Source organism: Xenopus laevis, chromosome 3S (assembly GCF_017654675.1).
Source record: "Xenopus laevis strain J_2021 chromosome 3S, Xenopus_laevis_v10.1, whole genome shotgun sequence".
In the NCBI taxonomy this organism is placed as follows: Eukaryota; Metazoa; Chordata; class Amphibia; order Anura; family Pipidae; genus Xenopus; species Xenopus laevis.
Genome location: NC_054376.1, coordinates 579,053 through 588,724, shown reverse-complemented (window position 1 = coordinate 588,724; position 9,672 = coordinate 579,053). Strand labels below are relative to the sequence as shown.

Below are 9,672 nucleotides of genomic sequence, written 5' to 3'. Positions count from 1 at the left end.
CTGTTGGGACCACCATTATCCCTTGGGTTCAAAACAATCTATGAAATTCCCACGGTTCCTAGTGAACAGCCATCCCCAGCCCATTACAGTGTCTGCTCTATATAATATATACTGTATATACTGACAAACTGAACACAATGGGAGTGGGAGCTGCAGTTGCACCAAGTGAAGGAGAATGTCAGTTCCGGGGCATCAGGAACAGAAAGATCACTGAGCTCAGTTGGGATTTTGGGTGTATCAAGAAGGAACAGCCTTGTTATATATTAGTTATTTTGTTCAAAAACCACCTTATACACAGAGAAAGCCAACTCAAGCAGTGGGGGTGGGGGTAGAATTCTCTGATGCAAGCTTACGGGGGAGGGGTAGTGAGTCTGCGACTCAGGCAGTGGGTGGGGCTGGAATACTCTGATGGAAGCTTACGGGGGAGGGGTAGTGAGTCTGTGACTCAGGCAGGGGGTGGGGCTGGAATACTCTGATGGAAGCTTACGGGGGAGGGGTAGTGAGTCTGTGACTCAGGCAGTGGGTGGGACTGGAATACTCTGATGGAAGCTTACGGGGGAGGGATAGTGAGTCTGTGACTCAGGCAGGGGGTGGGACTGGAATACTCTGATGGAAGCTTGCGGGGGAGGGATAGTGAGTCTGTGACTCAGGCAGGGGGTGGGACTGGAATACGCTGATGGAAGCTTACAGGGAGTCTGTCAAAATGTCTAGACTGACAAGTATTGAAGTGACACAAAAAACAAAGGCAGTGACAATTAATAACCTGAGTGTTAACGGTTTATTGAAAGTGCCTAATGTCTCAAGCCTGCAGCCTGTATCCCAATCATCTTGTGCTCTGTATATACAATCGAATAAATATATAAAAGATATACTATCATCATTCATTATCCTACTGCATAATCCCATATCACTGCTGTAAAGCCTATCTAACAAGATGCCAAGGCTCGCTTTCTGTCAGTCAGTGACATCACTAGGGGGCGGGGCAGCTCGGAGGACAGGGATTAAAAAGTAGGGTAATAAATGGCAATAGTTCCCTTTTTGTCCAATGTCACATGGGTAGAAATGTAAGTACAAATCTGTATCAAGTATCAATCTGCTCTGGTGCCAAAAACTGGACTTTGGGCATTATCAGGCCCGAGTTGTTGCGTCTCATTGAGTTGTTCCTTCTCATGGAGTTGTTGCGTCTCATGGAATTGCGTTTCCTCAGCGAGTTCTGGTGGGAGAGTTCGCTCTTTTGTAGGGTTTGGATCAGAATGGAGGGCTTTTCGTCCAACTCTCTGGCGCTGCATTGCGGAGCCGCCACTTTCACTATGTTCCCAAACTTGGAGTAATCCACTGAGTAGACTCCTTCTTCCTCCGTCACGATGGACACAAAGCGATGACCCCAGCGGATTTCGTCGGCGACGTAGGACGTTCTGGCTTGGGTGGTGATTCCGGTGGTTTCCACCACTCCTTCCAGGATAACGATCACTTCCAAGTCCTGAGTCGACAAATCGGAATAAGAAATCTCGTATAATGGGCTCCTCTTGTCTATCACGTGGCAAATAATCAGGGGGGATACGAGAAAAATATTATTGCTATCAATGTGATTTTCCACCGGAATGTCGATTTGGTGAATGGGAATGACCTCGCCTTCCGGGGTGACAGTTTTCCTCACCACCTGTATGCGCACCGAGGCGCTGATGATCATGCTCTTGCGCAGGTCTCCGACCCGGAACATGAAGCAAAGTCGGTTGTTCCTCACGGCAATGACAGCATGGCGGCTGAATATCAGGGTCTCGGCCCGCCGGTGGGACTGCGCCGTCTTCATAAAAATGCACCCCAACATGATGGCGTTGACAATTAAACCCACAATGTTTTGCATCATCAAAAGGGTGATGGCCAGGGGGCATTCTTCCGTCATCATCCTCCCTCCAAAGCCAATAGTCACTTGCACCTCGATGGAGAAGAGAAAGGCCGACGTGAAGGACCTAAAGCCAAAACAAACCATCACTCAAAGGCAACATCCAACAGTTCAACAACAAGAGTTCACTTATCTTTGGGGAGGGGGGCAAGGAGCAAAGTATTAATAAACTGACACCAATCTCCAGATATAGACAGTCGTTACTTTTCTGGGATCCACGTGAGTTGGACATGGACATCCCATTGTTGTGTGCCACCAGGAGCTGCATGAGTAGCACTAGGGGCCCCCATGGCATTCTGCATTGACATATATAAACCATGTTATATCAGCCATTTATATTCACCCCAAATCTCACTCTATATGACCTTCATGTCTTCTTTGGTATTTAGATGAACTAATACATATTCTCCCCAAATGCCACCCCTAAAGTCTACGCCTTTCCTCCTGCATGTTACTTGTTGTTATTTTGTTTTACTAATTTAGGGGTCACATTTTGTGTTTGAGGAAGGCGATTGAAAGCCATTGATCCTGCAGGAGAATGGCCTACAGCTGAAAGCAATGTCATACAAAGAACCACTTTTAGGGTGCTCAAAAGGAAAATATTAATAATAAAGACTTACTTGACATTGGTCACGCATGGCTCCAGGTTCTTGATGTTGTCCTTGATGTCCATGTCTCCATGTGCAAAAGCCACCAGCCACCACATCATGGCAAAGAGCAACCAGCTGCAGAGGAAGGACATGGTGAAGATGACCAGTGTGTGCCGCCATTTCAGGTCGACCAAGGTGGTGAAGACGTCCTGCAGAAAGCGCCCTTGTTCCCGGATGTTTTTGTGAGCCACATTGCAGGCCCCGCTCTTGGCTACAAATCTGGCTTTGCGCTGGTGGTCATGGACTCTTGGCTTCCGTAGATTCTCAGCTGCAATTCTGGCTAGGACATATTCTTCTGGAATGATGCTCTTCCGTGCTAGCATTCTGCCGCTGGCATACTCTGCTGCCCCCCAGGAAAGTGCTGCTTAAGTGGGTGCTATGGGTGGGATCTTCTGTCATCGGAAGGTGGACTCTAAACAAAATAAAGCATTTCAGAATGTGATGCGAGCAAGTAGGGGGTAGAAGTTAGAATTCACTATATGGGGTAGTAGACAAGGGGTAGGCAAGTGGAAATGTTGGCATTCAAAGGAAATGTAGGGAGGTAGTGGTTATAGTAGGTTACATTGCATCATGTAGTGGTCCGGACAAGTTTCACCATAGGAGGTAGTGCATGAGCGTTAGAATACACTTTTGGGAAAGAAGGGGGTAGGTTGCACTCTAGGGAAGCAAACGTTGAAGGTTATACTGCACTGTAGCAAAGTAGTGGTTGGGGTAGGTTGCACTGTATGTGACAGTGGATGGAACAATACTACTATGTATTACAGTTTGTATTTGAGGTTGCAATAAGAAAACAGGTAGAGGATAAAGAATAATTACCCAACTGCTGCATTTCAGACTAAGTGGAACCTGCAGGCAGGGGTAGGTTGTAGGTTGTGGTGTTTCACTGTTGTGAGATGTTAGTGAGTCCTGTGAGTAGGAAGAGGGTGGAGGTTGGAGTGAGTTCATTGGATACTAATGTTGCACTGTAGGTGGGCACGGGTAGGTGACTGTTGCTTGAAGGTTTGTAGCTGATGTTGGTTAGGGTGTTATAGGTGGGTAGAGACTGAGGGTTAGTGGACCCTGGAGGTGGGAAGAAGTTACAGGTGAGGATCCCTATAGGTACAGCACAGGCTGGGAATAAGGGGAATTGTAGGGAGAACGTGCATATTAGGGTACAATGCAGGGAGGTTATGGTTAAAGTAGGTTTAGGGATTAAGAGGTAACTAGATCTTGTTGAATAGTGTTGACCATTGGTAGGTAGTTAGGTAAGTGCACATTGAGCAAGTTGAGTATTTAGTCTCCTCAGCACAGAGGGAAATGCTGCACTTGGGATGTACAGTAGAGTGTGAGAAGTTGGGGGGGCACTGCAAGGGAGGAAATGTTGGGGGCACTGCAGGGAATGGGAGATTACATGGTGGGGCCAATTAACCCTACACACAGTTAACCCTACACACAGCACATTCTTTATATTAAAGTCTGTCGGGGGCAGACAGAAGTGAAGCTCCATTCATCATCTGGGTCTCAAGTGCTTCCTTAGCTGCCCAATTTGGCCCCACAATCCCATTAATTCCCACCCCCCAGATCAGCACAATCGGTGTCTCTTCCCCCATGTAGACATCATTACTGCACCTAAATACCCGCCTGCCCCCCGGGGCCCCTGAGAGTGAGTAGTAGACTACAATGAGGCTGAGAAAGGAACAAGAGAGACTCACCTGAGGGCCACATTGTAGCACAGACTGGGGGCTTCTCTGGTGGGGGTGCAGCTCCTGGATCAGTTGCTCTTTTGCACCCCAGGGCTCTGGACCAGGTTCTCCCTTATTATCAGTCCAAGTGGTGAGTGTCCCAGACGAGTGATGCCCCCTCCCTGCAGAGCCGTTGTCCCCTGTCAGACTGGGAGTCGCTCCGGTGGGACCCCTGTGTCTCTCACAAACTTTCTGTGCAAGTTCTCCTTTAATCAGCGAGAGCCCCAGGCAGTGACGTAAAGGGGAGGAATGTGAGGGTCTGGGCTGAGGAGCAGATGTTCCATTCACGGGGGTCCTGGGGGGAGGCTGAACAACGATGTCCCTGGCACAGAGGGGCCCCGGCTGATCTCTGGCTCCAGCACAAGGGAAACTTTTATATTGACTGGGGAAGGACACAAACACCCCCAGCTCAGAGACACCTCCCAACATTTTGGAAGTAAAAAGAGGGACAACAAAGTTGCCGGGCCAACATTTCTGACCACGCCCCTTTGTGTGGCCACACCCCCTCATTACCATGTTCATTTTACAAAATGTAACAGGTTATGAAAGTTGGAACATATTTCTGTGTTTTTTTTTAGTTATTACAGTTTTGCTAATGAAGGTGAATTGCCCTTTAAGCTTCCCTAATAACAACTCCCAGTACCCCCCCGACAGAGTCTGTTAGTTTCACCTGAGAGTTTATTTCCATGTGAGATACAAACATAGGAAACGGTCCAATAAGACACGTCGGATTCGCCTCCCTGCCCTTTAAATACAAGATAGAACCTTTGTTGTATTTTATAAAAAAAATCACAAAAATCCATTAAAAAAATCCTAATTTAAAAAAAAAAAATTCGTCACATGTCGGCGCGGACGAAGGAAGCAAAGATGCTGCTCCAGGAGGTTCCCCGGGGTCGTCCAGGAGGCAGAACTGATCCAAACCTGCCAGACCCAGATCCTCTACTAATCGCATGGAACTGCTCTGGGGGAAATATAATGGGACTACAATAAAGGAAATGGTGCAGCCAAACTGTATGAGAACTACTGAAGTGACAACAATTTTATAGAACAAATATGAAAAAAGGAGAACATACTCACAGTTTGCCTCAGTCCAAAGGTGCATATACATTGGGTAGAGACCAAAAAATGGGACTTCCTCCAAAAATTAAAAAAAGTTCAAAAAGTTTAGTAGGACATATTAGGACATGGCCTAACGCATTTCGTGCCTATTCTGGCACTTACTCATAGGCTAGTAGGTGCCCAAGTAGCCTATGAGTAAGTGTCTGAATAGCCTATGAGTAGGTGCCCAAGTAGCCTATGAGTAAGTGTCTGAATAGCCTATGAGTAGGTGCCCAAGTAGCCTATGAGTAAGTGCCTGAGTAGCCTATGAGTAAATACCCAGGTAGCTTATGAATAAGTGCCCGAGTAGCCTATGAGTAAATGCCCAAGTAGCCTATGAGTAAGTGCCTGAGTAGCCTATGAGTAAGTGCCTGAGTAGCTTATGAGTAAGTGCCCAAGTAGCCTATGTGTAAGTGCCTGAGTAGCCTATGAGTAAATGCCCGAGTAGCCTATGAGTAAGTGCTGAGTAGCCTATGAGTAAGTGCTCGAGTAGCCTATGAGTAAGTGCCCAAAAAAAAAAGCACGAAAACTTTTTGTACTTTTTTATTACTGCCTATTTAATTTTTTGGAGGAACTCACATCTTTTGGTCTCTACCCTATGTAAATATAATGGGCCCAAACATCACATACTCATGGGGGCAGCATGTTATGCCAAGGGAGAACTGACAGTGCAGCAGTTTCCCAGAGAAGAACCCTGACATTCCAGCAAAGCTAAATGGAGCTGTGAGTTGTCTATACTACGGAGGGGGCAGGTTTGTGGGGTGACATGGGTCAGATAGAGTGATGATGAGTCACGTGCCTCCCCATAATGCCTCCCCCCTGTGCCCCCTGACTCCATAAATGCTCTAATGGGTGTCACTGGTTCTGTACTGTCTGGTTCCCATATTCTCTAATTACGGGGGGCTGTCCCAGGGATATGGGGGGCCTAAAGCAAAAAATTGTAGTGTTTGCTGTTAACAAAAAGCTTTGGGGTTAGGGTTAACTCTAGACCTGCTGTATCATCGTCACACATCAAAGAAATAAACCAGTCAATATACAGAGACAGAGACTGGGAAAGGGACAGGGAGAGGCAACAAAATGAACGAGGGTTTTCCTGTGACAAGTTGGGCTCATTTGTAAAGTGTAGGGGGGATGTGATCATAGAAATATATTTGGGAAAATTCAGCCCATGAAATATGGACAGAACCTCTTGGAGAGAAATGTATTCCTTCACTGGCAGAAGGGAGAACTGATAGTGCCACAATCATTAGATCCTTTATTGTAAGTAAATTGCGCTGTTCTATTGCAGCCCAATGGGAAACATTCATGATCTGCTGATACTGGTGGGCAGCGGTACTGCAACTAATCAGCTAAAAACCTATTTTCTGAAATTTGCATTAATCTTTAATATCTAATATAAGACAGAAAATACTGCCCTTGGGTCCAGTTTGAGGGTAGAGCCAAAAGGTCCCACTTGGAGAAGGAATGTTGCAAAAGGTACAACAAGCCTAACCCTAATAGACATGAGAATATCCAACCTGTGGCCCTCCAGCAGCCCTCACCTCCCCCACTATGGAATCCCCTCCTAGTGTCAAACATACCCTGAAATACTGAATAACGACTTGGCACTGGGATATTACTGCCGCCTGTAGGGGGATCCCCCCATGTAACCCCCAGCTGATGTGTATATTGAGTTGTAACAATGATACACAGTGTAGATCTGATTCCTGCATGAGATCTTCCAACACGGGCCCAGCTGTCAGCCCCCCGTCCCTCTCTTGCCCTTATATGTCCCTGAGGAGCACAAGTGCCCAATAATATTTACATGTCGGCCGGAGATATTAGTGTTAAGGGAACAGACATCACTGGCCGGGACATTACTCGTGGGAGGGGGGGGGGTACCTGCACCTTCTCTACTCAACTTCCCCTTTACTTCTAATATTTATATAGAGGAATCCAGATGTACAATAATACACATCAAATATATCCACCATCCTGAAGACCAGGGACAGGGAAGACTTCCCACTTCCACCTGCAGAATAATCACAAAGGAACCAAAAATGGTCTTTTTTATGTAACAAAACCAGAAAGAGGCAAAACAGCCCCCCAAGGAACAGAGGGACCCAGAGAATAAGAAGATACAAAGCTTCACATTAAAGATTCCCTAAATAAATGAAAAGAACAATATTCTCCGGGTTGCACACAATGAGCCCCATGTGACCATTTATATCTGGGGGAGGGTCCAAACCTCAAATTCTCTGCATTATACCCAAGATTTAGATCCAAAAGGAAGGAGCCTTATTAAAATAAAGTGACCAGATCATTATTGTATCAATATTGTATCATTACTGGATCATTATTGGCTCAATATTGGATCATTACCAGATCATTACTGGATCAATATTGGATTATTACCAGATGTCATGGATCAATATTGAATCATTACTGGATCATTATTGAATCATTATTGGATCAATATTGAATCATTACTGGATCATTATTGAATCATTACTGGATCATTATTGGATCAATATTTGATCATTACTGGATCAATATTCAATCATTACTGGATCATTATTGGATCAATATTTGATCATTACTGGATCAATATTATATCATTATTGGATCAATATTGGATTATTACTAGATCATTACTGGATCAATACTGGATCATCATTGAATCATTATTGGATCATCACCTGATCATTATTGGATCAATATTGGATCATTGCCAGATCATTACTGGATCAATATTGTATCATTACTTGATCATTATTGGATTGTTATTGGAGCAATATTGGATCATCACTGGATCATTAACACATTGACACTTGGTCTCATTTCTTGGCTCTGATTGATGGTTGGACAGTAAGTTGTATTACAGCAGCTCATGGCAGATCGGTACCTTCTGTCCGGGTTTAAAGTAGGACTTGAGGTGCTTCAGAACAGGTTTGAGGTTACTCTCTTATCTCACACACAAGAGCTATTTCTGTGTTTGTGCCTTTCCTGAGGCAGTAGGTTATTCTGTGGAAGGAATAAAACTGCATCTGTTCTGCTCATGGAAACAACCCAAGTCTTCCCTAAATCTGGAAATATATAAACGTCTTTATGGGGTTGTAAAGGGCCGAGAACATTCACCAGACGAGAGCAAACCCACAGCCTAAACATTTCCCTTCTGTTTATTTGGCTTGTGAAGAAAGAAGAAAAGGCAAGAAGCAGCTTAAAGGCACATAAAGTTAAAATCCCAAAACAAAAGAATTGCAAAATGAAAGGGAAAGTTTATAAAGGGCATCTACATCATTGATAAGGTTGTCCTCCTGTAACATTAGGAGGCAGACTGACCAAGCAGAATCCCTTTAAATGATCTTGCCCATTATATAAAGCAAATCGTAACGAGGTCAAACTGAATCCGACCTCCCCTCTTGAGGGGTTAGAGGCCAGAGACACCTGGGAAACTGCCAGTATTTGCTTTGGACTCATTCTAAGGGGTTCAGGGCTGTGAGTCGCTCTCTGCGCCGTGTCCCTTCCAAATGCACTTGTTGTCTTTGTACAAATATTTAGATTGTCACCCCCAAGAGTCACCCCTCTGGCTGCACATCCAATGGAAAAACATTAAGTGATGGAACTGTGTTTGTGCAATTGGATTTCAACCCCGGGGCTCTTTGTTCATAAACAAAATCCTAAACACAAACACAATCTGGAAAGGGCCCAAATGTAACACTTTCATGTTTCCTTTCATCAGTTGAGGGGGCTTAAAGGAATATTACCCCAACCAAAGCCAAGACTATATCTACATATTGTACAGGGGGGCTTGTGTGGGGATAACCAGTACTGGATACACTGGAACTGGGTACAATGGAATTGGATACAATGGAACTGGTTCAATGGAACTGGCTGCAATGTCTACAACTGAACTGGTTCAATGGAACTGGATACAAAGAAACTGGATATAATGGAACTGGATACACTGGGACTGGATACACTGGAACTGGATACAATGGAACTGGATAGAATGGAACTAGATACAATGGAACTGGATACAATGGAACTGGATACAATGGAACTGGATACACTGGAACTGGATACACTGGAACTGGATACAATGGAACTAGATACAATGGAACTGGATACAATGGAACTGGATACAATGGAACTGGATACACTGGAACTGGGTACAATGGAACTGGATACAATGGAACTGGATACAATGGAACTGGATACACTGGAACTGGATACAATGGAACTGGATACACTGGAACTGGATACACTAGAACTGGATACAATGGAACTGGATACACTAGAACTGGATACACTGGAACTG

At 45.0% G+C, this 9,672-nt stretch overlaps 1 protein-coding gene across 2 annotated transcripts; it reads right to left on the bottom strand.

The window, feature by feature from the left end:
• Positions 1 to 759: 759 nt before the first annotated feature.
• kcnj8.S (potassium inwardly rectifying channel subfamily J member 8 S homeolog) lies at positions 760 to 4,702 on the bottom strand. Of its 2 annotated transcripts, XM_018254028.2 has the most exons (3): positions 4,245 to 4,702; positions 2,524 to 2,965; positions 760 to 1,970 (listed from the first exon to the last, which is right to left on the bottom strand). In XM_018254028.2, exons 2-3 carry the CDS (start codon positions 2,874 to 2,876, stop codon positions 1,082 to 1,084), a joined length of 1,242 nt encoding a protein of 413 aa, XP_018109517.1. In that variant the 5' UTR covers positions 2,877 to 2,965; positions 4,245 to 4,702; the 3' UTR covers positions 760 to 1,081. The 2 variants fall into 2 exon arrangements, with proteins under 2 accessions (XP_018109517.1, NP_001185812.1); NM_001198883.1 differs by lacking the exon at positions 4,245 to 4,702 and having other exon boundaries at positions 1,082 to 1,970; positions 2,524 to 2,876.
• Positions 4,703 to 9,672: the final 4,970 nt, after the last annotated feature.

What these genes read in the sequence shown, in the direction of transcription:
- kcnj8.S (XM_018254028.2), bottom strand. Translation starts at nt 2,876, where the DNA reads ATGCTAGCACGGAAGAGCATCATTCCAGAAGAATATGTCCTAGCCAGA. An exon ending in CCATGCGTGACCAATGTCAA is followed by an intron (nt 1,971 to 2,523) that starts GTAAGTCTTTAT and finishes TTTTGGCTTTAG; the next exon opens with GTCCTTCACGTCGGCCTTTC.